Source organism: Gorilla gorilla, chromosome 5 (assembly GCF_029281585.2).
Source record: "Gorilla gorilla gorilla isolate KB3781 chromosome 5, NHGRI_mGorGor1-v2.1_pri, whole genome shotgun sequence".
Classification (NCBI taxonomy): domain Eukaryota; kingdom Metazoa; phylum Chordata; class Mammalia; order Primates; family Hominidae; genus Gorilla; species Gorilla gorilla.
In genome coordinates this window covers 54,512,490-54,540,091 of record NC_073229.2, presented here as the reverse complement: position 1 = coordinate 54,540,091, position 27,602 = coordinate 54,512,490, and the positions used below count along the sequence as shown (strand labels likewise).

Sequence of the window (27,602 nt, the reverse complement as noted above, 5' to 3'; positions counted from 1 at the left end):
CGACAGAGTGAGACACCGTCTCAAAAAAAAAAAAAAATAGGAAGGGGGGATGTGTGAGGGAGCGGAGTGACCCCAAAAGCAGGGCAAGTCCTGGGGTCTGGACGACAGAGCCCTGAGCTCAGCTGGTTCGAAGGTGATTTGTCAGGATGCAGAGTTTTCAAATTGCAGAGGCCACACGGGAGGGGTGAAGGGGACAACAGGGACATCTCTGCCCGGTGCCCCGTTGGCCCCAGAGAGCTGAGGGGCTGAGGGGTCCAGAGATCCTCACCAGGGCCGGGACACCTCTGCGTGTTGGGTCAGCTGGGGCAGGGAGCAGGGCTGGGGACTCAGCAGGTGGGCTCTGCTTGGTGAACTTGGGGAAGCCACTCCCTGCTCTGAGCCTTTGGCTTCTTAGCTGTGAAATGGGCCACAGACCCCACTGTATCTACCTGAGAGCATTGGGTGAGCCTCTCATGAGTTGGTGGGTGTGAAAGTGATGCCGAAACTCGAACTTCCTCCAGGAACCACACATAGGTGTGAGGTGGTGAGGCAATGTGGCCAGAGAGAGGGCTTTGGGGCTTGCAGATCAAGCTCAGACTGGCCTTGGGTTTGCTATGTCACCTTTCCGAGCCGCTCAGTGAAAGTGTAATGAAACCACGTGTGTTCACATCCATCAAGGGGTTGCCACGTGCCTCACTCTGCCAAGTATGTCACACACTTGATCTCATTTTGTCCTCATGAAAACCCCACAAGATGTGTGCTATCATCAACCCCATGTTCCAGAGGGGAAGCTGAGGCTCCAAGAGGTCACCTACCTTGCCCAAGTTCACACAGAGAAAGTGGCAGAGCTAGGATTCACACTGGGGCAGCTGTGGACTCCACGTGCTTCCCCACCCAAGTGGTCTGCTAGGCCTGCTGGGGGGCCGTCTGAGGATGGAATAAGGGCCTGGCACTTAGTCGGTGCATTCCAACCAGGGCTAGTGCCTGGACTCCTCATGCTTGCCAGGGTCTGGGAGCTGTGCTTCCACCTTCTCCTGCCTCACACCCCGTTCTCCCTCCCTCCCACCAGGATGTCGCCACCATGCAGTTCTGTGCCAACAAGCTGGACAAGAAAGATTTCTTTGGGAAATCTGACCCCTTCTTGGTATTCTACAGAAGCAACGAGGATGGAACGTGAGTTTTCTGGGGGCACTTGTGCACTGCGCCTTCTCGTCCCTTCTGGGGTCAAGGATGGACGGGTGGTGGTGACTTGCCAGGCAGGGTGGCTTGGGCCCATCTCCTTCTGCTCTAGAGAGGGCAAGGGCTCTGGGTGGAAGTCCGGGGCCCCAGGGTAGTGCCCTGAGCACCTAGGTGTGGTCGGTGGGAGGTGGCAGCAGCCTCTAAGCTGGTGGTGCCATTCTGTGGGTCTTAGCAACAGTACTGAGTGGTGGGAGCTAGGTATTTGGAGGGTGGGGGGATTAGGCAAAAACAGGGCTAGGGCAGGAATAGGGGGCCAGTCCCTCATGGGAAACCTCTGATAGCTCCTTCATTCTACACAAATCAGCTCCTATCTCCAAGCCCAGCCCCCTGTCCTCACAGCCCTCTGAGCAGCCCCCAGCCTGGCCCCCCGCTACTGCCCACACAACAGGGCCAGTCTGGACCCTTTCTGCTGCCTGGCCCCACACTCTGCCATAGGCTTCATTTGGAACTCCAGACTTTGAAGCCCCTATTTCCTCCTCTCTTCTCCCTAATCTAGAAGCCACCCACAATAAAATGGAAGCATACACAACATGTTGGCAAATGTAGGTCAGTAATATATGCAGGGAGACAGATTCTGGGTGGAAGGTCTGGGGACCTAGGTCCTCCCCAGCACCCTGTTGTGTGACCCTGGGCAAGTGAAGACCCCTCTCTGGGCCTGTTTTCTCATCTGTAAAATGAACCAGTTGGATTATGTGGTCTCCACAGTCTCTTTAAGCGCCATGATTCTGGCAGGCTGTGGCCACTTACAGGCTGGGATTCTGCAGAATGAGGAAGCGATGGGGCCAGGGAGGTTAATTAGAGGAGCGCTGCTGGAGAAGGGAAACTTGGAAGCAGGTTTTAAAGGAGAGGAAGAAAATGGGTCCCTGCCGTGGGGGTGGGGGGAGCAGGGAAGAATAAAGGGCTAGAGAAGGGAGAAACGTTTGGGCAAAGCAAGTGTGCCCAGAGGGCAGAAAGACTGTCCCCCCAATTCCCCTTGAAATTGTGTGTGTGTGTGTGTGTGTGTGTGTGGTGGTGGGGGGTTAGGCAGGGGAGCAGCGAGGAGGAGGTGTGTTTCAGTTAAAGGGAAAACTGATTTAAAAATCAGTTTTCCTGAACGTACAAAACAAGGGAAATTAGGTATGATCATTTGCATGACAAAAGGATTCTTTGTCTCACCAAAGGACTCCCAGAAGGATTTCTTTAAATAATTCTGTTGACTTTGACTTGACTTCATGTTGGGGAGGAAAAGGCCTGCATATTGTTCCGGGCGTCCACACAGGCCCCCTCCAGGGAGGCAGAGTCAGGGTCAAGCTGGGCTTGTCTGGCTGGGGCCGGCTGGGAGGAGGAGGAGAGGGATTTGGGAGCAAGAGAGGGGTGCGCTGCAAAGGGTGCTTGGGAAAGATTGCTCTAGCAGAGCGCTGTGTAGGATGGGTGGGGAGGGTGTGGGGAAAGGGAGAGCCTCGTGACCGACATGGTGAACAGGTGGGAGGTACTACCAGCTCCCACCCTGGAGCTGTGCCGTGGAAATGCAGGGGAAGGAACTGGGGAGGGGAGGAAGGGGGCAAAAGGACAATAAGGGGACCTCACTCGGCCGGACTTGGATGGGACCAAAGTCAGAGCCCTCTCCCTGGCAGTGGAGCCAAGGGAACCCAGAGTGCTTGCAGAGCAGCAGGGGAACTGGTCTGATCAGACCCGGGAGGTCGTGGGAGTTTATTTGGGGGCAAGTTTCATTCCAAGTGTGAGCTGGAGCATTCCAGGGGCAAGGAGACACTGATCCCTTCTAGGGGATCCCGTGGGGCACTGAAGAAACTGATCCGGAGGCCCGCCTAGCGGTGGGCCAGTATCTCGCCCCTGTGAAAGGGCGATGGCTGCGCTGGTGAGAACAGGGTGGTCACTGAGGGTTTGCCGGGAAAGGAGTGGAAGGCCTGCAGAGACACCCCCAGTTAGGAGGAAGGTCAGTGAGGGAGCCAGGAGAGGGAACTGTCACACCAGCCACAGGAGGAGGGACAAGGCAAGGAGGCACCTGCTGTGCCCCTGGAGCTGCACCTGATCACTTAGAACACCTGGTGAAGCTTGGCTCTCAAGCGAGAGGAGGGAAAGGGAGAAGTCAGTGGTTCCAGAGGTGGGAGGCTGCAGAGGGTCCACAAGGGTCTGTGTGATGGTTGGGGGGTGGTATTTGGAGCCTAGCAGGGCTTCTGCACAGTATCATCCCCCATCCCTCTGGGACCACCCATTCCCTACTCCTTGTTGTCCCTCCAGCTCCCCTCCCCCCACTGCCCCAGGCTCCTCTTCCTGCCCCACCTGCCTGCCCCAGTCAGGGGCAGCTGTGGCCCCTCCTGCTCCCATCCCCATTCCCATCCTCACCACCAACTCTGGGGTGTGTGGGGAGGTCTCCCACATGCATCTCCACACTCCAGTGGGTGGGCGAGAAGGAGCAGAGAAGAAAAACGCTAAGCCATGGTGACAGAATGACATTTTGACTTGAAAATTGCCAGAGAAGAAATGACACCGGCTGTGTGGGTATGGGTGGAGCCCAGGCACTTATTTGGGTGACCTTTCCAACCAGAGATGTAGCTGGGGCAGGTTGTGGGAGATCTCAGAGAGACGCCCCTGCCTCCAGCTCAGCCCTGGTAGTGACTGCCCATCCATGTGGCAGGGCTGGCCTCCAGGATGGGTCCAGCCAAGCATGGCATGGGGCGTGGGCAGGGACACCAGATTCAGGCCCATCTGGGATAAGTCAATTCTAAACTTTCAGTTTGCAAAACAGGTTCATGGATTCAGACGGGAAAAGCAAAAAGGGTCTTAGAGATTGTCTAAGTTAGGGGCTTTAATTTCATTGGATTGACATACCAGTGAAAGCTATGGAAACTCGCCCCCCAAGAAATACATTGATTCATTTAAAAAGAATTACTGAATACCTATGAAGTGCCAGGCACTGTTCTAGGCACTAGGGATGTGCCAGTGATCAAAAGAGACAAAAATCCTTGCTTTTATGAAACTTACATTTTAGTGACAGACCATGAGCAGAATAAATAAGGAAAAAATAGACTATATCAAAATGTCAAATGGTGACAAATGAAATAGAAAAAAAAAGTCTGGGAGGAGTCTAGGGGATGTGAGAGGCAGGAGACCAGGCAGTTGTCAATTTTAGATACGGTAGTCAGGGGAGGTTTCGTGGAGATGGCGTTTGAAGGTAGTGAGGAGTGAGTCACAAAGATGGAAGTGGAGGAGAGAATATTCTAGGCCAGGGGAGCAGCAGGCACAAATGACCCATACATCTAATTTCTCCTAGTGTTTCTGGGGTTCACAGACCCCTGAGGTTCATCTGCTCATCCTTCTGTGGATTGCAGATGGAGAATCTTTGATAGAGGGTAACTGCCTGGGTTTACAGGTGAGGAGCTGGAGGCCCAGAGAGGGGAGAGCTTGCTCAAGGTCACACGGTGAGGTGGCCCCAGAGCAGAGGCTAGAACCCAGGGCTCCTGACACCCTGGGACTTGTCCCCACCTCCAGGTCCTCACCTGGTACAGGAACCCTTTCTGCAGGATCTCCAGCAAATGGCCGCCTAGTGTCAGCTTGGCTGCTGTCAGTGATTGGCAGCTCATCACCTTTTGAAGCCATCATTTCCGTCGTCCAGGAACCAGAGATGTAAACCAGCTGACTCCTCTGTTGACCTGCATTCACCTCCCTTGGGTTTGGGCCTGACAGCCTTTCCCTCTCTTCTTCTTCACCAGGTTCACCATTTGCCACAAGACCGAGGTCATGAAGAACACCCTAAATCCAGTCTGGCAAACTTTCTCCATTCCCGTGAGAGCCCTCTGCAACGGCGACTACGATCGGTGAGATGAGAAAATGTCCCTTCTTTTTTCCTTCTGCTTCTGGGCCCTCCCCAAGCACAAGTGAGGGAGGCCCCATTCATATTGACATGGTCAGTCCCATCAGTAGAAACGAGGCCTTCTGGAGTTGTGCAGTAGGGGGTGCCCTGCACAGGCTGGGGCTTGGTGAGCCCCTCCACTCTTCCCCTGCTGCACCCGGCAATGTCTGCCTCTTCACAGCCTCACAGATCCTCTTCTCCCCACCCACCCCACCTCTTTCCCCTCTGTCTGGCATCCCCACTGGTGGCAAACTCCCAAGGTTAGGGGGATGGGAAGTGCCCAGGATTCCAGGGAAACCCAGATGGGTGTCCCGGGTGCCCAGGCCTGGAGCTCAGCAGCTTGTCTTTTCATTGTTCCCAGTGGAGGAGCAGATGGCAGCAGGGAAGCAGGGTGTTGATGCAGGCAGAGGCAGCTGGTCCCAATTCCTGGCCAACAGACTGGGGAGTCAAGATCCTAGGGATACATCCTGCCAGCCTAGTTGCCATAAACAAACGGGGTAGAGTGCAAAGAGCTTCTGGGATTTCTTTCTCTTTTTTTAGACAGGGTCTCGCTCAGTCACCCAGGCTGGAATGCAGTGACAGTGGCGCCATCACAGCTCACTGCAGCCTGGACCTCCCAGGCTCAAGCGATCCTTCCACCTCTACCTCCTGAATATAGTTGGGACTATAGGCACCTATCACCACGCCCAGCTAATTTTTTATTTTTGTAGAGACTGGTTTCGCCGTGTTGTCCAAGCTGGTATCAAACTCCTGGGCTCAAGCAATGCACCCACCTCTGCCTCCCAAAGTGCTGGGATTACAGGTGTGAACCACCATGCCTGGCAGATTTTTTTTTTTTTTTTTAATTGAGATGGGATTTCATTCTTTCACCCAGGCTGGAGTGAAGGGACATTTTCTCATCTCACCGATTTCAGCTTACTGCAGCTTCCGCCTCCTGGGCTCAAGCAATCCTCCCACCTCAGCCTCCCGAGTAGCTGGTACCACAACCATGCACCACCATGCCCGGCTAATTTTTTGTGTTTTTGATGGACATGGGGTTTCACCATGTTGCCCAAGCTAGATTTTTTGTTTTAACATATGCCTACTACATATGTAGTATGTATTACATGTTGGCTATCATCTTCATCATCATTTGAGTGTAGATTGTTGAGTGTAGATACCAGATACCTGGTTGCTAATTCTGACTCTGTGACCAAAAAGCACTGTCAACCTGGGCAATCCTTGACCTGTCTGAGCCTGAGTTTCCTTATCTGTAAAATGGGTATTAAAATGTCTGCCTACTCTACAGGACTGCATTGACGCTCACACGACACAACCTACACAACGAGGCTCTGGTGTGCCTAAAATACCAAATTCAGCATCTCATCCACAGATGTTTAGGGAACCCCTGTCATGTACCAGGCACTGTGCTAGATGCTGGGAAATCAGCAGGGTACAGTCTTCACCCTTCACCCAACCTAGTGGTGTTTACATGCCAGTAGGGGAGGCAGACATTAATCCAATAATCACACAAGGAAACATGTAATTATACATTGTAGCAAGCACCGAGAGAGCGAGTGGGGCCACCACCCAAAATGGGAGCTGTGAGACTGTGTTGGTTTCTGTTGAGTCAGGAGAACCCATCCCTGTCTCCTGGTGATTGCTGCAGCTCAGGTGGGTGAGCTGGTAGGGGGCTCACGGGCAGGGCTCTCTGGACAGCTACGAAAGCTGGGCCTCTTTGGGCCACTCCGACAGGAGCACTGGGGTGTCGAAACAGACACCTGGGGTCAGGCGTGGTGGCTCACGCCTGTGATCCCAACACTTTGGGAGGCTGAGATGGGCTTGAATCCAGGAGTTCAAGACCAGCCCAGGTAACATAGTGAGACTCCCATCTCTACAAAAAAAAATTTTTTTAATTTAAAACTAAATTTAAAAAAATTAAAACATTAAAAAACATTATCTGGGTGTAGTGGCACACATCTGTGGACCCAGCTACTCAGGTGGCTGAGGTGAAAGGATCACTTGAGCCCAGGAGTTCAAGGCTGCAATGAGCTATGATTGCACCACTGCACTCCAGCCTGGGGTGCTGTCTCAAGAGAAAAAAAAGAAAACCTTAAAGACCAAAAAGAAAACAAACAAACAAAACCAGACACCTTGGGGCAGCTGGGAGCCTGAAAAGGCATGTTGAGGGGATGATCAGCAGATGAATGGCCTCCAGGTACCCCTGTTTCCCTCCGAAGAAACCCCCAGGCTGCCAGTTTGAGACATGAGCTTGTTCTTTTTCCTGCCTCTTGGCTGGGACAGAAGAGCCACAGTCTGTTCCACAGGTGGTCACTGAGTGCCTCCTGTGTCCCAGCGTGGCGCCTCTAGCTGTGCGGATTTAAGCGAACAGGGTCGCCTTCCCATCTTTAGGGAGCCTGTGGTCTGACCACAGGCAGCACAGATGTGCACATGTATTTTAGACAGATAAATAAGTGCACAAAATAAGACTGGGAACAAAGACTGTCTTAGCGCTGCAGTCAAACAAGCCTCTGTTACACATCTAGCTGGCTCCTGGGGCTTCTAGAGTGGGTGAGGGGATGAGAAGACAGGCTGGTTGGAGCAGTGAGTTCTAAAGAAGGCCCAGGAAAGGCTGGAAAGTCAGGGGTGGAGGATCCTGGGGACAGGGGCATGGGAATAAAGGGAGATAGAAACAAAGTGAGAGGAAATTCAAGGTAGGGGGATGGGAGAGTATGGCAGTTAAAGTCTCACAGGGCAGAAGGAATTGGGGATCCCTGGCCCAACTGACCCCTCACAACCCTGTATCTCTAGAGAGGAGCTCCCAGGGTTGCAGGAGCCAGCTTTGTCAGGGACAGTGAAAGGGGCAGCAGGGCTCGGAGGCCTGGCTTCACCACTGGGCCATTGGAGGAGGTGGGTATTTATTTGGTGGGAGGGGCAGGCTCCCACCTCCCCCTCTGAGGCAGAGCCTAGCCTCATCTCACTGCAGGATGGCTCTCCCCCATGACCAGAAGCAGATCTTCCATGACGTGACTGACAGTAGTGTTAATCAAGGAGGCCAGGGATGTCACTCTGGCTCCGAGAACGATCAGGCCTGTTCCCCCGCCCCCAGCCCTAGTGTAACCCACGCACCCAACAGACACTCAGGAGGTGCCAGTATCAGAAGGCCCTCCAGGGTAGGCAGGGGAGGGCCCTGTGCAGGAAAATGGGGCCACTGTCCCCTCCTTCCAAGACACCTCTTGGAGCCTCACAGAACGTAGTTGATTTAATCCAGCAGCCGTGTCTTCCAAGCCAGTCAGGCCCCAGGCACTGTGTTGGGTGCTGTGGGGGCCTATTGAGCTATTGGACCCAAGCCTCCCTCTTAGGTTGCTCCCAGGCCAGTGGGGAGACAGACAGGTCATAATAATAGCAAAGACTCCTATAGCACTTAACCATGGGCCAGGCCCTGCTCTAAGTGCTTTATGTATAGGAACTAATTTAATCCCCCCAACAATTAGCTCATTGCAAAGAGGTGCTGATGCTAGCCACATTTTACAGGTAAGGAGACAGAGAGGCCCTGAGAGATTAAGTCACTTGCCCAGTGTCTTGCTGCCAGCCGGTGGTAGAACCAGGATTTGGACCCCGGCAGCCTGGCTCTACATTCTGTGTTGTTAATCCCTATGCTCTGTTGCCAAATAGCCAAGACATGGCATGACAGGGCTGTGACCAGGGTGCATCTGGGGGAGGCTTACTAATGAGCACCTTGCTCAGGGGTTAGGGGCAGTTCTGCTTTCTGATTAGAGGTAGGGAAGCTGCTTGGATTGGTTTTAGTCCTCAAAGCATTAACGTCCTTCTGGCTTTAATACCAAATAATTCAGAGGGGAGAGGAGAGGGGAACAGCAAGAAGGAAGAGGAAGACCCAAAAGGCCTTGGTACCTGCCTGGGTAAGGGAGTGAAAGAGGGGAAGGGATAATGGTTCAGCGTTTGAGGGCAGGAAAAGGTGGCACCACCGACAGAAATGGGCAGTGTGATCGGAAGCCAGATTCTTACTCACACAGATTTGTGTTCTGCAGTTCTTTTCACAGCCTATCTGAAACCCATTTTTTAAAAAATTATCCTTCTTAAGTTATAAAGATTATGTTTGTTGTTTGAAAACGAGCTGCTGCTGTTGAGAGGTTGGGGAAAGAGAGGTAAACATGGTTTCAGCCACATTGAGAGGAGGCAGCTGTGGACCAGGCACAGCTAAAGCAGGAGGGGACAGCAGTCTAGGGTCTCCAGGAGGGGGGTGGCCAGAGATCTGGTGCCCTGAGAGGCCCTGTGGATGATGCCAGAGGCCAGGAGCAAGAAAGAAGAGGAGATGGTCAGAGGGATAGGAGGGAACTAAGAGGAGGGCGGCATGGTCAGGGAGCATCCCCTCCTGTTGTGAGAAGAGGTACAGGAGGATGAGAACCCGGGCCTGATGAGAAAGGGCAGTGTTCTTGGAATGATGGGTGTAGAAGCCAGGTAATGTGATTACAGTTACTGAGGACTTAGGACATGGACCAAGTTGTATTCTAATTGGTTTAAATGCGTTATCTTATTTTGTGAATTTAAATTTTACAATAGCCCTAGGAGCCGGGTCTAGTGCTGTGCCTATTTTACAAGGGAAATAGAAGAGAAGATATTATATAACTTGCCAGAGTAAGGAGAAGCTGCATTTCCCTCCTGTTGAAATTGCCTCTGGCCTGGCCCTGTGGCCTGGAGTCTCCCTGCCTTTGCTATGTGTCCAGTCCACACAAGGCCAAACCTGAGTGACCTAGCTGAGCAGAGCTGAAGTCACAGGAAGTGGCATCAGGATCAGAGCCAAGCCAGCCTTCCAGTGGGGTAAAGTGGGGTGATGACCAGAAGCACTTCCCCTGCCTTCCTGGAACTTGCCCTACTCTCTTAATGTTCTGTGACTTGAGGATTTGTCCCTGTTAAACCACAGTTGTCTGGGTCAGGCTACTCACACCTTGATGCTGAATGAGTAGATTTTTAACAGGGTGTTAAGAGTGTGGAGTCCTCACCTGGAGAGAGGAAAGGAGTCACCGCAGCTTCCCACTTCTGCCTGGCACCCTTGATGTATGAGTTCCTTCTCTTTTGCATCCAGCCACAGATGAGCTCCCAGGAGGGCCAGGCACCCTATCAGGCACCTCCACAGATGGCCTCGATGAAGGGCGTCGTACCGTTCTCGGTATTCACATGCAGAAGCTGAAGCTCAGACGGGAGGCACAGTCACCGCGGCACTGCCCGGTGTTGTACAGTGCAACCTGGGGGCCGAGATTGCTGCCAGTCTCACTGCCTGCCCCAGATGAGGCCCTAATGCTCCTCTTCCTGAAGAGTTGAGTGTTGGAGTGACTCAAGTCCATTTAAGGCAAAACCCCTCAGGGCCTGCCAGCCCTCGGGACTTGTAAGCCGCAGGGAAACCTTCCCCCTGCCAGGCAGAGGCTCATTAGGAGGCAGACCTTGCAGCTCAGCTGGGAGGAAACTATAGATAGAGCTAGTTGGTGTGCCGTGGGGGCAGCCTGGCATTTTGGCTGGTGTCTCTCATCCCTGCTGGCTTGCCCAGGCTTACACGTATCTGGCTCTGTCATTGTGGCTCTAGGTGTCCAGAGGCCCAGGTCACTGACTCCTGGCATCACCACTGACCAGCTGTGTGACTCACGGAAAGCCACATACTCTTGGCCTCCTTTTGTGATTTTGTAGAATGAAGGTATTGTTACCTGCACAGCCCATTTCATCAAGTTGCTAGGAGCTCTCAGTCAGCCAACAAATATGTATACAGCACCTGATATAGGCCAGGCACTGTTCTAGAAGCTGAAGATACAGCAGTAAACAAACAAACAAAAATCCCAGGCCTCATGGAGCTGATATTTTCAAGAAGCATGGGAATTGTTTGGGAGACAGGAGCTTGGATAAAGGGATTGAGTGTTTTAGACAGGAACAGAGCAACATGTGTCCAGCGCTGACTGCACGTGGAGATAGTTTACTTGCACAGCAGCTCCAAAGTGGGTGTGATTTTTCTCAATTTGGAAAGGAGGGGAGTGTCTGAGGGTTAAGCCAGTTGCTCGGGGCAACAGACCTAGTACTTGGAAGAGCTGAGACTGCCAGCCAGGGCTGCTCACCCCACAGCCGAAGGTCTTTTCTGCCCACTTTGCTGCCTCCTAGGTTAGGCCTCTGTCCTGAGCCTTTGTATGCCAGATAAGGTGTTCATTTGGTGGTCTGCAGAAGCCCATTTCATTTTCCCACACCCAATAAGCCTGTTCTCTTGGGTGCCAGCCCCAGAAGTCACAGTCAGCTGGACTGCAGCTTTTGTTGGCCCTGTGCTAAGGGGTTGGGAGCCAAGGCCAGCAGGTGACAAGTGGCATCTGCAGTGACTTCAGGCAGCCCAACCAGGGTGGACAGCCACAGAACTGTGAATATGGTTGGGCACGCTGGTTCACGCCTGTAATCCCAGCATTTTGGGAGGCCAAGGTGGGCGGATCACTTGAAGTCAGGAGTTTGAGACCAACCTGGCCACCATGGTGAAACTCCGTCTCTATAAAAATACAAAAATTAGCCGGATATGATGGCATGCGCTTGTAATCCCAGCTACTCAGGAGGCTGAGGCAGGAGAATTGCTTGAACCCAGGAGGTGGAGGTTGCAGTGAGCCGAGATCGTACCACTGCACTCCAGCTTGGGAGACAGAGCAAGACTCTGTCTCAAAAAAAAAAAAAAAAAAAGAACTGTGAATAGAGTAGTCAAAGCCTTATTTGTCTTCTCCCCATGGTCTTGCCCCTGTCTCTGGGCACTATTTCTCTCACCTCCTTCTCTCCCAAAGCTGGAATTGCAGCCTTTGAGCTAATCTGACCCCCAGGCTGCAGCCATCCCTGGAGCCTTAATGGAGGCCAGGCCGAGTTTGCACAGGAATCTCATTCAGTGGTCTCAACCTGGGTTGCAAGTTCAAATCCCCCTGGGGAGCTTTTAACAATTCCCATGCCCAGGTTTCACTCCAGACCAACTGATCATGAATCTCTCGGGTAAGACATTGGTGTCAGTATTTCTAAAGCTTCTCGGGGGGATTCCAAATTGCAACCAAGTTTGAAAACTAGTGCTGTCTTCTAGAGAAGGTCAGTGGCTCTGGTTACACATTAGAATCCATCACAGAACTTTTCAAAACTACCCAGGCCTGAGTCCTATCCAGACCAATTAAATTAGGCCCTCTGGCCTGGGATTAAAACTTTCCCCAGTGATTTTGTGGATATCCAGGGCTGTCACCACGACTGGGGTCCTCCTCCAGCCTCTGAGCATGTGGCCATCACCCATCTAGTCACCCGAGGGGCTGGTGTTGGTGGTCAGAGGAGAGCTATTCTTTGCTGGGGTCTCTGAAGGTCCCCTGCAGAGCTTAGCGGTCTGGGGAAGGACTGGGAGGCCACTGGGCAGGGGTAGAGAGACTTCAGCCTTGTGGGGCCATGACCGAAGTCCTGGACTGGGAGTCAGGGCCTTGGTCTTGTTCTGGCTCAGACCCTTAGCTGGGTGACTCTAGGCAAGTCACTGGAGGCTCTTAGGGCTCAATTTTCCCATCTGACAGTGGGGTGGAGGTCATCACTCCAGAACACATACAGCACAGTCACTAGGGAAGCCTTGAAAACAGATTCCTGAATCTTGCCCAGAGCTGGGCTTGGGAGTCTGTGTCTGAAAAGCTGCCACTGATTTGGCCAGGCAGTCAGGCTTGAATCAGAAGTTGCAAAGCCCAAGTACCTAGGCTCAAGTGTCCCTGATTTAAGTAAATTTCATACGAAAAACTATCAGAGGCTGGGCACCGTGGCTCATGCCTGTAATCCCAATACTTTGGGAGGCCGAGACGGGTGGATCACTTGAGGTCAGGAGTTCGAGGCCAGCCTGGCCAACATGGTGAAACCCCATCTCTACTAAAAATACAAAAAATTAGCCAGGTGTGGTGGCTCACGCCTGTAATCCCAGCCACTTGGGAGGGTGAGGCAGGAGAATCAGTTGAATCCGGAGGCGGAGGTTGCAATGAGCCGAGATCACGCCATTGCACTCCAGCCTGGGCAACAGAGCAAGACTCCATCTCAAACAAACAAACAAACAAACAAACAAAAACCTATCAGAGCGAGGCCAAATGATGAAGTGGAGAGAAGGAGGCATTTTTGTAGAGACCCTCCCATGCAGCAGGCGGGCCTTACTAGCTTGTTCTTGCAGCTGTTCTGCAAGGCCGTTATTACTTCTCCTTTCAATGGTGGCTTATGGCTCGGGGAGATTAAGTGACATCTCAGGTCCCATAGTGAGGGGCCCAGGTCCAAGCCTAGGGCCGTCCTGGTCTTTCCACTCTTTCCAGCTCATCAACCCACCTTCAGGGGCTTAGGTGATTTTTTTTTCCTTTCCACAATAATTCACCTCAAAGAGACATATTTTTTTGTTTTTCACAAGAATCTAAAGGATTCCTTTAAATGGTGGGCTTCTATGCCTGCCCCATTGTACAGGAGTTCTGGTTTACAGAAATCCAGTCTGTGCACAACCTATTGGGCATTCCTTCATTCAGAACAGTTTCTGCCCTGCTGCGGTGGATCTGTCGCCTACCCTTGGTCCTGAGGATGCTCATCTGAAAGGAGACAGCGCCTCCTCCTGGGGGGGCCACAGAAGCCCAAGGCTGACTCCTGGCAGGCCCGAGGAGATGGGCGAGATGATGGGATGTTAACAAAGATAGGCCCGGGGACCTGCCTCTCTGCACCCCACTAAGAACTGAAGGCTGAAGACCCTAGCTCCCCAGGCCCTTCCCACCTCCCCAAACCTGACCCTGCTGTGGGACCCTGGCAGCTCCCCTGTCCCTGGGCATCCCTGGAAGATCGAGCAGCTGGCACCAAGGGTTAACCGCAACCCTCCACCTCCCTCCTCCCAGCTCTGGTCCGCTAGCCTGTTGCCATGGGAACATGGCTAAAAATAAAATGGGCTCTCAAAGCCCATCCGCATGCATAGGAGTCAAAACAAACTAATTAAAGCAGCCAGGCTAAAATATGAAGATAATTACACCCTCACTCAGGAGCCAGTCGTGGGGATGGAAAAACTCAGCGGGCCATCCCCGAGCCAGGGCCCTGGGCTCCTCCCTGACGCGCAGGGCTGGCTCCCACACCCAAAGCCCTCAGACCCTCAACAAGCAGTCTTCTTCCCCTCCCCTCCACCCTGCCGGGGCCTGAGATCCAGGGAGCACCACACTCCCACCTCCCCACTCCTCCACCCCTGGTAAATCCACAGTGCGGCTCCATGCTGAGCTTATGCCCCTTCTGCAGTGGCCAAGAAGAAGGTGGGGTGAACTGAAGTCTGCAGCTGTTTTTCCCACATTCTCCTTGAAATTCTGGGCAGTCCCTATACAGCCCTGGCTGCCCTTTTCCTAAGGCCTTTCCTAAAAGGCCTCAAGAGAGATCCTTGTCTCTCAGGCCGCTGCCTCCCCACCCAGGGCCCTGGGGCCCAGAGGGAGTCCTGGCCTCCCTATCTGGTCCGGGAACATGAAGAGGCCCCCATCCTCAGCCACGTGGGTGTGGGGTTGGGCCCATCCCAGCAAAGGCCTTTGTTTTGCAGGACCATCAAGGTGGAGGTGTACGACTGGGATCGGGACGGCAGGTAAGCAGGCAGGAGGGCAGGGGCGAGAAGGTGAGTGGGGATGGGGACAGCCACTGGGAGGGGTTTGGGCCCTGCCCTCCCATGAGGAGCTGTGACCAGGCTCCCACCCGCAGTGGCTCTGGGGGGTGAGGGAGCCTGGGTTTGCGTGTGTGTGGAGGGTGGGGGAGGGGTCCTCTGCTGCAGTAGCTCCTCCCCATCCAGCTCCACGGAGGCACCAAAGGACTTCTGTCCTGCAGGGTATGGTGTGAGGGGCATAAGAGGCCTCCTTTTTCCCAAATAGCTGCCCAGGGGCCCGCCAGTACCCACAATTTCCCCACGCATGGCAGAATTTAGGGCTTTCTGAAGAGTGCATGTTCTAGGGCACAGACACCAGTGAACTTCAAGCATTCATGGACACATTTTCTGCGTGAAGACTCGGGCTAAGCATTGTGGGGTGACGGAGATGCAGAGGAGCCCAGCCCTCAGAGACTCCCCACAACCTATCAGGGAGGCCAATTGTACCCGTACAGCCCTCGGCTCATCAGAGGAGCTGTTTGCAGAGAGCCAGGACTGAGGGAATGGGCTGTGGGAAGGGAGAGCTAGGAGGCGTGAGTGGACTCATGGGCCGTGAGACAGTGCCTGTGTAGGGCTGTCCCTGGCTGCTGGGAGGGTGCTTCCCACTCGGGGTCTTTGGGAAGGCAGTACTTCTGGGAATCCATAGAGGAGGACAGGAGCAGGCCTCTCGAAGCTTCAGTCCAGAACCCTCCCTGGCTTCTACTTGTCGGCTGAGCCAAATCCAAATATGTCACCCTGACTTTTGTGACATTTCCATTCTGTGGCACTACCAAGAAGTGACTTAGGAGGACTTCAGGGTCCCCCAGTGTCCGCTGGTACCTCCCAAGTCTGTGATATGGACAGGGGGTTTGCTTTATCTTATGTAAAGTGCTATGCAAATGCAGCTCCAGGTGAGACCCAAGCCCCCTTCCAAGGAACTCGCCTTCCCCTGAGACCAACCATCCTGCAAGAAGCTCCAGAGCCGCTATGCCCTCCCCTCCTTGCCTCTCAGCTACCTCACAGTCAGCTTCATTGTTTCCACCTGGAATTTGCCTCGTCTTACCCTGGCGTTCCCGTACTCCTTTGCCTGGAATAGTCTCCTCTTCTGTGCCAGTTGGGGACAGCTACCAGGTGCCACTGGGTCCCACCATGAAGTTGCTCATAGTCAGAATGCTGAGAGCTGTAAATATGTAGACACAATACAGTGTAGGCTCATGGGGGATGGGCGGGGCCCCAGGGACACCTCTTAGGCATCAGTCTCCGGCTGGATGCCCCAGGCCAGCACATTGACCAAGGCCCTCTGGCAGTGACTGGGGAAGTTAAAGGAGCCAACCCTGGGGTCAGTGGGAGTTCTGCTGTGTACAAGTCTTGGCCGTGCTTGATGTAAGCACTCCAGAAGGTGTGGGCACTGTAGAAAACACTTGCAGCCACCCAGCTGGACATCGCTCTCATTGTGTTTTAAAAATAATCTTATTAGAGAAGGGTTTAATGAACACCTGTAAGCCCATCACCTGAATTTAACATTTGTTAAATTTTTTTATATTTGCTTCATCTATGTTTTGCTAATGTAGCTTAAATTATAGACTTCATGGTATTTTACCTCTAAATACTTCATTGAAAATGTCTAAAAAATAAGGGCACTTTCCCACTTACCCACAAATGCCATTATCATACTTGACACATTGAACAATATCCTTTTTTTTTTTTTTTTGAGATAGAGTCTCGCTCTGTTGCCCAGGCTGGAGTGCAGTGACACAATCTCAGCTCACAGCAACCTCCACCTCCTGGGTTCAAGCGATTCTCCTGCCTCAGCCTCTGGAGTAGCTAGGATTATAGGTGTCCACCACCACGCCTGGCTAATTTTTGTATTTTTAGTAGAGACGGGGTTTCACCTTATTGGCCAGGCTAGTCTCAAACTCCCGACCTCAGGTGATCCGCCCGCCTTGGCCTCCCAAAGTGCTGGGATTATAGGCGTGAGCCACCACGCCTGGCCACAATATTTTTAAATGCCATTCACTATTCATTTCATATTCAAATTTCCCCAGTTGTCCCCCAAATACCCTTGTTCAAACAAGGATCCAAGTAGAAGTGGGTGCTGTTCTTCCAGGGTCCTGCTCTTTACTGGGTGACAATTGGGTTTCTTCCTCTGTGGGCAACACTGGGCTCTCTTCCCATGGACCCAGCCTGTCTGCTGGCATGTGCCCCTGGAGTGGAGTCCCAGGTAGAATTGGGAGCCAAAGAAACGGATGTGTGCAAGGCTGGGGCTGGGCAGAGGCAGGGCACAGCCTGGCCTTGGTCTCAGTAGCCGTCTTCCCTTGCAGCCATGACTTCATTGGGGAGTTCACCACCAGTTACCGGGAGCTGGCCCGTGGGCAGAGCCAATTCAACATCTATGAGGTGAGGTGGGCACCCGAAATCCAGGGTTTGCACTACTAAGTGGCCCAGTCACTGAGGACTGTAGTGAGCCATGCACTGGGCTGGGGGCTTGGTGTGTTTTCCTGTGAGAAAGGGGTTATTGTCCCATTCTACTGTTAAGGAGACCAAGTCTTGGAGAAGTGCGAGAACTTGCCCAAAGTTCTACCATTCAGTAAGTGGCAAAATCAAGACACAAAACAACCCAGACTTGGCTGATTCCAAATCACTGAGTTATAGTGTCCCCATAAAGAGCACTTCCCACAAGCAAGAGAGATAGGAGCACGATGGGAGCCAGTATACGAAGGTTCTGGGCTTGAGACCTGAGGTCCTGAGTTCAAGGTGGCCTTGTGCTTTCAATCAGAACAGTTTCAGGGCCTGCTGAGTATCTTACCTGTTTCAGAATGAAAACTTCAAGAGAATGAGGTCAGGATACCTTCCTTGTTCTAGCCCCAGAGCTGGAGAGCCTCGGACAAGGCACCTGATCTCTCTGGAGGTGTAACAGTAGCATTTGCCCTCAAGGGACAATGTCTGCATGTGTGTGTGTGTGCACGCGCATGTATGTGTGTGTGTGCGCATGTGTGTGTGCGCGTGTGTGTGTGCGTGCATGTGTGCGCATGTATGTGCGTGTGCGCGTGCGTGTGTGTGTATACGTGTGCATGTGTGTGTGTGTTCTCCCCCCCTTTTTTTTTTTTTTGAGACAGGGCCTCACTCTGTTGCCCTGGCTCACTGCAGCCCCAATCTCCCAGGCTCAAGCGATCCTCCCACCTCAGCCTCCCGAGTAGCTGGGACCACAAGCATGCACCACCATGCCCAACTAATTTTTTAAATTTAGGATCTCGCTATGTTTCCCAGGCTGGTCTTGAGCTCCTGGGCTCAAGCGATCCTCCTGCCTTGGCCTCCCAAAGTGCTGGGATTATAGGCCTGAGCCACCGCGTTCCACTGTGTGCTCTCCCTTTTGCAATTCCCTCCCCACCTTCCAAATCTAGCTCAGGTCCTGCTCCTCTGAGAGGTCTTCCCAGCCACTCTTGTCCCCGTGCTTTCTTTCTTGTCTGAACTTCCAGAGACATCATGGTTCGTGCCAAACCCACTTAATGGCAGATACTTATAACCCAAATAACTGCTTGGGTTCGTATCCTGACTCTACCACTTACTAGCTGTGTGACCATGGCCAAGTCTCTGAACTACTCTGTGCCATGCAAACTGAGAATTAAATAAGTTAATGGAACAATGCCTGACCCAGAGGTCAGCACTGTCTTCTGTCACCATCTGCTGAGCACTGTGTGCCCAGAGGTTCACATTTTACAACCATCCTACCATCCTGGCACTGTCCTCATGCTAGCAGCCACTCAGCCAGCAAAGTTGAAGAGCTGGCCTTGAGTTCCATCACTGAATTCAAATCCCATGCTACCCCCACTCCTTTGCCCTGTATGTCGGTTCTGAGTGGGCAGGTCTTGTGTTCCAACTAGACTTTCCAAGGGCCGGTGAGGTGACAGCCCTGTCTGTTGTCTCCCCTCACTGGCCAGGGCACTGCCGGGCACACAGTAGGTGCCTGTTATACATTTGCATGCTGAATGAGATTGAACATGGCTACTGTGAAGATGGAGTGTGGATGAATTTCTTTGAAAGGGCTCTAATACAGTACATTGCTTTGTTTTCTGCATCTGCAAAGAGAGAAGCTGTCTTTGTCCCCGCTCCCCCGCCCCACCCCAGGCAGAGAGAAGCAGACGCCACCGTTCTCTGGCTTCCTTTGAGGAGATTTAGGGAGGTGAAGGGAAGGGGTCAGATCTCTCCGAGCTTGGCTTCTAAAGGTGCTTGACAGGCCCAGAAGGAGCCGTTTCTTTCGGGCTAAGAGGAGAAAGCATTCAATTGACTTGTTTTCTCAGTTGTTGATCCCTGCTTCTTTGTAATCAACAAGAGAAAGTGCCACACTGGGAGGCAGAAGCACTGTCTGCACACATCGGAAGGCCATCAGCTGAAAAAGGAGCTCAGCTCTGGCAGTCCCAGGGGGAGGCTGGTTTGGGGCAGGAAGGCCTTGCTAGAATCAGAACTGCCTGAAAAGGGAACAGGCTTCATCCAGTAAAGACCTGTGCCTCGGGCCCTGGCATTGCCCTAGTGTCAGGCTCCTATGTCCAGCTGTCTGCTGGCCCCTCCTGGGGCTCAGCCTTCCAAAACTGAACTCATTAGGTAAACCTCCCGCAGCACTCACGTCCTCCTGGTGAGCCGGCTTCATCTCAAATATTCCCATCATGGGGGCTCAGGGCACCTTAGGGGTCATACTTAACATCCCCATCCCTCACTCCATATCCAGTCCACGAGCAAACACTGCTCGCCTACCACCCATGTTTTCTGACATCGTTCCCTTCATCTCAGGCCACCACCACCAACCTCATCATCTCCCCCTTATGGGGCTTTGCCATAGCCTCCTTTCTTCCTTCTGTCCTCAACACAGTAACCAGCGTACTCCACCAAAATAGTGATCTGACCACATCGCTCCCCTGCTTAAATCCTGTGTAGGGCCTTCCACCCACCTCCTTAGCCTGGTTCGCACATGGGAGGTAGGAAGAGATACTGAAAGATGCTCCCACCGCAGCTGAGATCCACTGACCTACAGGGTGAAGTTCCAAGCTCTTTCATTCGGGATGCTGTTTCCCCAGCCAGCCACCCGCAATCTGTGTACGCATGCTTTTTTTTTTTTTTTTTTAAAGATGGAGTCTCATTCTCACCCAGGCTGGAGTACAGTGGCACAATCTCGGCTTACTGCAACCTCCGCCTCTACTTCCAGGCTCTAGCTATCCTCCCACCTCAGTCTCCCAAGTAGCTGGGACCACAGGCACACACCACCACCCTGGAGATTTTTTTTTTTTTTTTTTTGCATTTTTGGTAGAGGTGGGTTTTTGCCATGTTGCCCAGTCTGGCCTCCAACTCCTGAGCTCAGGTGATGCACCCGCCTCGGCCTTGCAAAGTGCTGGGATTTCAGGTGTGAGCCACCACGCCTGGCTGTGCATGTAAATAAACACACACATCACATGCCTTTGGAGGCCCCTAGGAGCTGGCCCCTGCCCCTTCCCTCTGCCCATTCCCACATTCATCCCCGTCCTGCCACCTGAGGCTCTCTGAACCTCCGTGCTGTCTCAGCCTCCAGGGCTCGATTCATATGGGTGCCTCCACCTGAGACTCCCTCTTGTCTTCTCCTGGGTAGGAGCTGTTGGTCCACGGAGCCTCCCTGTGGGTGTTCCTCCTCCAGGAAGTTGTGTCCACCTGCACACCCGCCCCACCCCAGAGCCTGGAGTGGACACTTGTCAGTGCTCCTGGGGTCCCCTCTGGCTATTTTCTGTTTTGTGACACTATTCACCCCCTCAAAGACCTTGAAGTCCTCAGGGTGGGGGTTGTGTTGCACTTACTGCTGCATCCCCAGAGCCAGCACAGCTCCTGGCCCCTAGGAGCCCCTCAGTGCCCCCACCCACCCCACCTAATGTGCGCAGGAGGGCGGATTCCAGACCTGTCCTGTCCCCGCCTGACCACCAAGAAGAAAGGAGGCGACTTAGTGGACGGGCAGCTCCTGGGCTGGCCCCTAGGTGGCGCTGGCCCCCTGCATGGGATTCACCGTGGCGGGGCTGGAGAGGCTGAGGTTGGGGGCATGAAACCTCAGGGTAAACAGGGATCTGAGAACAGAACATTGCTTTAACATTAAAGCAGTTACATTAGAGAGTGGAAATGTGGAATACAGGCTAATTTAAAGATAACATAGAAAGCTTAGAAGAAACATGCTTGTGGCCAAATCTTTGGTTATTCTCAGGACTCCGGGTTCATTCTCCCCAGCTGGGAGGGCTATGTTGGAGCAAAAGTTTGAGATGCTGTCCATTCCGATAGTTCAACACCCTCAAGGGAGAGATTGGGAAACTGAGGCACAGTGCAGCACTGGGGCTGCCGTTTTGCCCTCATCTTAACAGCTTGCCTACTTAAGCTGTTTTCCCATGAATGTGTCTGTGAGCACCTCACCATCTGGGTAACCCCGTGGAGGGGGCATCCTCCAGTGCTAAAGAGGGTGCTCTGGTCTTCTCTCCCGGGCTCTCTCACCATCTCGCCCAGGCCCTCAGTTTCTACCTGCACAGCTTGCCAGACCTCCCACGTGAACTTCCCACCTGTGCCCCAAATCCAGCGCCTTCCTTCTGTGTCTACCTGGTCACCCCAACCCCTCTTTCTCTCGAACCTCTATAGCCACCCCCAGGGCCGAAGAGGCATGGTCACTTCTTGACAGCGCTGTTCTCACCATAGCTTAGCACCTGTCCCAATACCCCCAAGTCCTCATGACCTCTCGCATGGATTCATGGTGGCAGTAATAATAGTAGTAGTAATTTTGAAAAATAGCAACTAAGGCTGGGTTCAGTGGCTCACGCCTGTAATCCCAACACTCTGGGAGGCTGAGGCAGGAGGATTGCTTGAGCCCAAGAGTTTGAGACCAGCCAGAGTAACATAGCGAGATCCTATCTCTACCAAAAAAAAAAAAAAAATAGCCAGACATGGTGGCAGCTACCTGGAAGGATTGCTTGAGCCTGGGAGGTTGAGGCTACAGTGAGCTATGACCCCACCACTGCACTCCAGCCTGGGCCATAGAGCAAGACCCTGTCTAAGAAAAAAGCAACAGACACTTATAGATAATACTTCCTACATTCCAAACTGTTCCAGGCACTTTGCTTGCAGTGGCCTATTTAATCATCATACCTTTCCGGGAGGCAGGTACTTCTTATTCCCATTTTACAGATGAGGAGACTGAGGCACATTGAGGTTAAGTAACCTGCCTAAGGTCACACAGCTATTATTAGGTGGCAGAACTAGGCAAATATTTCCTGGATGAGCCTCCTCCTCCCCTCACACTCACCTCCACCAGGCCCCAGTGTCCTAGAGCCTGCTCTGATTTTGTCTCCTACCAGCTTGGGGTCATCAGAGTTCCCTGCAGGCCGCTGGGTGACATTCAGACATTTTTCACTGGGCATTCTAGGCTCTCCTCCAACCAGCCCAGCTTACTCTTCCACCCTGTGGTTCTGCCATCAAACTGGGCCTGGGTTCTATTCATTTCTCCCACAGAACCTCCTCCAACATCCATCTCTCCATGCCCAGAGCCTTCCTGTGCCTCTAAGTCTGCCTTCAAGACCTCCTGCTCCAGAGAGCCTTTGCTGACACTCTCACCTAGAGTGGTCTTTCCTTCCTCTAACTCCCCTGATACTTCTGTGATCCCCCTTGTTCCATGGCCCTTGTCACTTTTTGCCCTGAGGACATATCTTCTCTCTCCAACATAGGTGATAGATGATTCCAGGGGAGAAGCAATATATGTTTCCACCCACCCCATAAATATATGTCAAAGAGATCTGTTTGTATCTGTTATCAAGGTGGCACCAATGTATGCACCACTGGCCCGGGGGCAGGAAACCTGGTTTCTAATCCTGTCACTACCCAGATGGCTGTGTGACCTTAGGCAAATCACTTGGTGTCTCTGTGCTTTAGTTTCCTTCTTGCTGGAAGTAGATAGCAATACTCACCCAGACAGAAGAGACCACGGTAAAGATCAGCTGACGGCCTCTGTGGGAACAAAGACAGGGAAAGGGGAAATGAGTTCACCAGAAACCAACAGGCAGCACAGGAGGTATGAAAATTGCCTGGCTTTGTTTGATGGGACATTAGGGAAAAGTTGTGCCTAGACTTCCCTTATTAAAAACAAAACAAAGAAAAACTGGTGAGGGTCAAATGAGAATACAAATACAGTAAGTGCGGAAGTCTCGTGGGGGGCCTCAGGGCTGGGTGGCTCTCGTCACTTTGCCCAGTCTTGGCCTTGGCACTACTGGGATTTGGGACTGCATCATTCCATGCCGTGGGAGGCTGTCTTGTATACTGTAGGATGTTTAGCAGCATCCCTGGCCTCTACTCACCCCCTCAGTTGTGGAAACCAAAACTGTCTCCAGATGTTACCAAATGTTCCTGGGGGTAAAATCACCCCTGGTTGAGACCGCTGAGTTAGCCACCAACAAGCCTTCTCTGAGCACCTACTCTGAGCCTAGCCCCATGATTTATCTGACACAGGTCTGGTTTGGAAGTTAAAGCTTACACTCAAAGAATAGCTAAAGAGGTTCTTGCTGCCAAGTAAGAGGGATGGTGATGGAGAGGGGAGCCTCAGAGGCCCTGGGCAGCCCTTGGGCTGGGTCCCAAAGGAGGAACAGGGGAGATTGGAATTGGCTGGAGAGGAAGGGGGTGTATTTTGGGTGAGGGGAGCAGCCTCAACCAACACAAGGGACAGGTACGGACAGGGCCGCTTTGCAACATCAAGACTTCTTTGGCTGTACTGGGTGGAGGGTGTGTGTGTTCCAGGGAGCAGTGGGAGAGAAGGTTAAATAAATATTCCTGGTTGATCGTGGGACCCTGGGTCTGATGGGAGAACCCAGTTGTGTAACCCAGACTCAATACCAGTCTCCCACAAATCCTCCTTAAACCCTTCTCCCCTGGCCCCATGGTCTTCACACCCCACACCCTAATGGGGCTGGGCTTGGACCACACCCATGGGTGGTTGGAAGCCCTCAAGACCCACCCTGACTGCTGGAAGCATGCCTTACCTGGTAACTGGTTTTTCCTGCAGGTGGTAAACCCGAAAAAGAAAATGAAGAAAAAGAAATACGTGAATTCTGGCACAGTGAGTAGCCACCCCGGTCTCTGCAGCCGGGTGTAGACATTCTGAGCCCCAAGCTAGGTCTGGTATCAGGGAGGCCCGTGCGTCTGTGTGTGTGCACGGGCTGAGTGTGGGAATCAGACATGCAAGAGAGATGGGGTGGGGAGGGGTGGGGCAGATGGAGCAACAGCCAGGGGAGGGAGTTGACTTGCAGACCACACAACAGGCGCTGGCTGTATCTAGCATGAGGAATCGCAGAGACACCCACGGGACTTCCTGCAGGAAGGAAGAGGAAAAGAAGTCGTATTTATTGGGCCCCTACCCTGGGAAATTCCCCACGTCGGTGCTTTTCACAGGTTGTTGCCCTGAGAGGCAGATATTATCATCCCCTAGTCATGAAAGAGGAAACCAAGGCTGCAAGCAGGAAAGTGACTCAGCCAAGGTCACACAGCTAGAAAGTGGTAGAGATGGGAGTCAACATGACATCTCACTCCAGAGCTGGCAGCTGCTACAGGCGCTGCCCCTGCTTAACCGTGACCTTCCTGGGATGACACGCCGGCCTAGTGGCTTCTGGGGGCTGGTCTTCAGGACATTCATACGTTTATTCAGCAAATACTTACTGAGTGCTACTGTGTGCCAGGCACTGTTCTAGGCACATCGGATACAGCTGGAAACAAGACAGACCCAAATCCCTGGTGCTTATATTCTAGTGGGAGGAGACAGAGGAAAAACACACACACACACACACACACGCCTGTGTGTGTCAGTTGATTATGAGTGCTATGGAAAAAGTATAAAGGGTAAAGTGACAGGCAATGGAGGAAGTATTGAGGATACTGGGGAAAGGGAATTCCAGCATTCCTGCTGTAGAGAACAGCACATGCAAAGGCCCTGAGGTGGAGCTCACGGTGCATTTCTAGAACAAGCCACTTTCTCTGCAGTGCAAACACACCCAGGTTCATCCTCTCTGTGTTCCTTCCTCACTCTAGAGGCCCATGGCTAGTGCAGCCAAGCCTGGTCATTTGAGTCAGGCAGACTGTATCTCCAGACCTAGAAGAGGTCTTCGGGAGCTCTGGGGTTCCTCTGAGGAACCTCATTTTCTCCGTCTGTAAAGTGGGACTAATAAATCATCCCCACCTTGCCACTGCACAGGGCAGCTGTGACAGACACATGGGAGATGCAGGCTTGTGAACTGTAAAATTACTCTGCTCATTCAAAGGGGACTGAACACCACTTCTTTGATTGTAACTGCTTCACAGACTGGGGCTTGGAGTCATATTTCCTTTGTCCAAGGCTGCGGTGTTTCTTAGTGGGGATGCTGTCAGCATTTGGGCAGGAAAATTCTTCATCTCACAGGATGTTTAGCACCCCTGGCCGCTGCCCATAGCTACCAGTAGAGCCCTAGTCATTATGAGAACCCCCAAAATTCTCCCACACCTTCCCAAATTCCCCTAGGGAAGACAGCACCTTCCCCAGCTGGGAATAAAAAGGTTCAAAAACCACTGATCTCATCCAGCCTTCTTACTTTAGAGACGAAGAAACTGTGGTCTAGAGAGGGCATGCGATTTGTCCCAGGTCACACAGTGAGTTGCAGACAGAGCGGGTCTAGGCCCAGGTCTCTTGACTTTCCTTTACTCCAGCGTTTCTCCATCTTCATCACGAAAAATCACCCGGGATGCAGAAAGCTTGCTGAAATACAGACGCTCAGACCAGTTCCCTGGAATTCCACTTTAGGAGACCCAGGAATCTGTGTTTAGTGCTTTTCATCCCTTACTTATGGTGTGCAGAATCCCCTGGGGATCTTGTGAAAATGCCAAGAATCTGCATTTCTGCATTTCTACCTGGCATCGAGGTGATGCTGATGCTCTGGTCTAGGGACACTACCCTTTGAGTAGGGGAAAGTCTGCTTTCACCCTGCGAGCCCCTGGGTGAACCCATATGGTCAGGGCAGTTAGGGCATTGCTTCATCCTGGGGGTTGGAATGGGGAGTGGTCAACTCTGTCTGCAGATTAGACTTATGTGAAGAGCTAAAAAAAAAAAAAAAAAAGAAGATCTCTGAAACATTCATGTAGCCCCAGAAACTCGGCTATAAAGGGTCTGGGCTGCAGGATGATCTAAGAGCCCCCCAGGGCGTCTCATGGTCATCAGTCAGGGTTGAAGCCACTGCCGTGGTCCACTCCTAGTGAGTCTGAGCTGCCACACTTGGAAGGAGGCCTGTGGTTCATCCAGGTGCCTAACACCTTAACCACAATAGGTGGGGGTCTTACTGCCAAGTAAGGGTGGTACTCTCACCTGGCCCTCCCAGTGAGCCTGTAAAAACAGCTGAATCTTCATGAATAGGGGGCTCCCAAACTACCAGAGAGGAGTTCATTCTCTTACACAGGTGAAAGGTCCTCTGCCCTAATCTTGTCTCATTTAATTGGCCTAGGATGCCAGGCTTTCATTTGTCTCCTTGGTTCTAAATTGTTATGATAATAAGCTGCCAGGTAGCTGCCTGTCTTGGCAAAGCCAAAGCTAACTTTGCCAGGGCATAGGTTAAAAGGCCTCTGCTTGGGGGAGGGGGCCTGGGGTAGTCAGTTACCTCTGGGGAAAAGGATGGGCTGCTTATGAGGCAGGGTCTTGGGTCTGAGAGGGATGAGATGGGACCAGTAAGATTTAAGATAAGCACAGTCCAAAGAGGCACATTTCAGGACTAATAGCTCTAGGCACATGGAAGCCTGAAGCTGGTCGGCATTGGCAGGTTGTTAGGCCTGTGCCAGGAGGGCCCCCTTGTCCTCCACACCCCACCCTAGGTCCCTGGGGCTGAAGAGCCAGTGCCCACTTAGAGGAAACTAACACCCTTGGCTTGGACCCCGGCTCCACTGACACAGATGGGACCCTTCCGTCAAGGTCAAGAGTGCAGGCTCTGAAGTCAGACACACCCTGGTTTCAGATCCCCTCTCTGCCCTGGCAGTGTCCTTGGGCACATTGCATCACCTCTTTGGGTTTCAGTTTCCTTGGCTATAAAGTGGGGATAATAATAGTACTTCATGGGGTGGTGTGGGCAGTGCATGCAGTCATGCATGCAAAACTGGCACATGCCGAGTGTTCTGTCAATGTCAGCTCTCGAATTGTAACCCATCTCCCCTGACCCCAGGCTCCCCACTGACCAAGCTCCCTTTTGTTTTCAAGGTCACCCTGCTTTCCTTTGCTGTGGAGTCAGAGTGCACCTTCCTTGACTACATCAAAGGAGGGTGAGAAGAGATACAGCCAATTTCATGGGCCTTGGGGAGAGGGAAAGGGCCCCACACACCGACAGGACCGGCTCTGGCCCCACCCTGGCCTCTTCAAAGCCCTGGTTGAAGGCTGTGGTGCTGGGCTCTGAGCAAACCCTGGTGTCTGGGCTGAGACAACTCATCCAGAGCCCTGCACATCCCCAGATCCCAAGCAGCTTGGAGGGAACTCCTGAGCCAAGGAGGCTGGCCTGGGTCATGTCAGGTCTCCATGCAGAGACAGGACCTGGAGCTGGTAGGGACTCCGTGACAGAAAGCCAAGGGCTTGGGGATGTAGAAAGAACCCTGCAATAGGAGTCAGGAGGCCCAGGCTCTAGGCCTCTCTTTGCCATTAATTTGCTGGATTCCTTTGGGCGAGTCATTTTTCCTCTCAGGGTATCAGTTTCCTCCTCTGTACACAAAGAGAACGGAATAGGTAAGTGTTAAGGTTCCTTACAGCTCTGAGCTTCTGACACCTCTGATCTGTCTGGTTGAGGGAGGGGGACAGTGATTAACCTGCTCACTGTTATTAGGGACCTGTAAGGGCAGCGGGATTGGGGATAAGCCAGGGATTGGTCCTGGGGCCAG

The 27,602-nt window shown here is 52.7% G+C and overlaps 1 protein-coding gene across 8 annotated transcripts in view; it reads left to right on the top strand.

Moving 5' to 3' along the window:
* The window catches only part of CPNE5 (copine 5), a 99,444-nt gene that overhangs the window by 60,203 nt on the left and 11,639 nt on the right, over nt 1-27,602 (top strand). For 7 of the 8 annotated variants that reach the window (XM_019029480.4, XM_055390308.2, XM_004043925.5 and 4 more), the window contains 6 exons: nt 1,049-1,152; nt 4,929-5,033; nt 14,619-14,660; nt 17,015-17,090; nt 23,734-23,787; nt 26,935-26,996. In XM_019029480.4, coding sequence (XP_018885025.1) covers nt 1,049-1,152; nt 4,929-5,033; nt 14,619-14,660; nt 17,015-17,090; nt 23,734-23,787; nt 26,935-26,996 — 443 coding nt within the window. Of the gene's footprint in view, nt 1-1,048; nt 1,153-4,928; nt 5,034-10,735; nt 11,050-14,618; nt 14,661-17,014; nt 17,091-23,733; nt 23,788-26,934; nt 26,997-27,602 lie in introns of those variants that run through there. The other variant, XM_063707565.1, reaches the window with a different exon arrangement.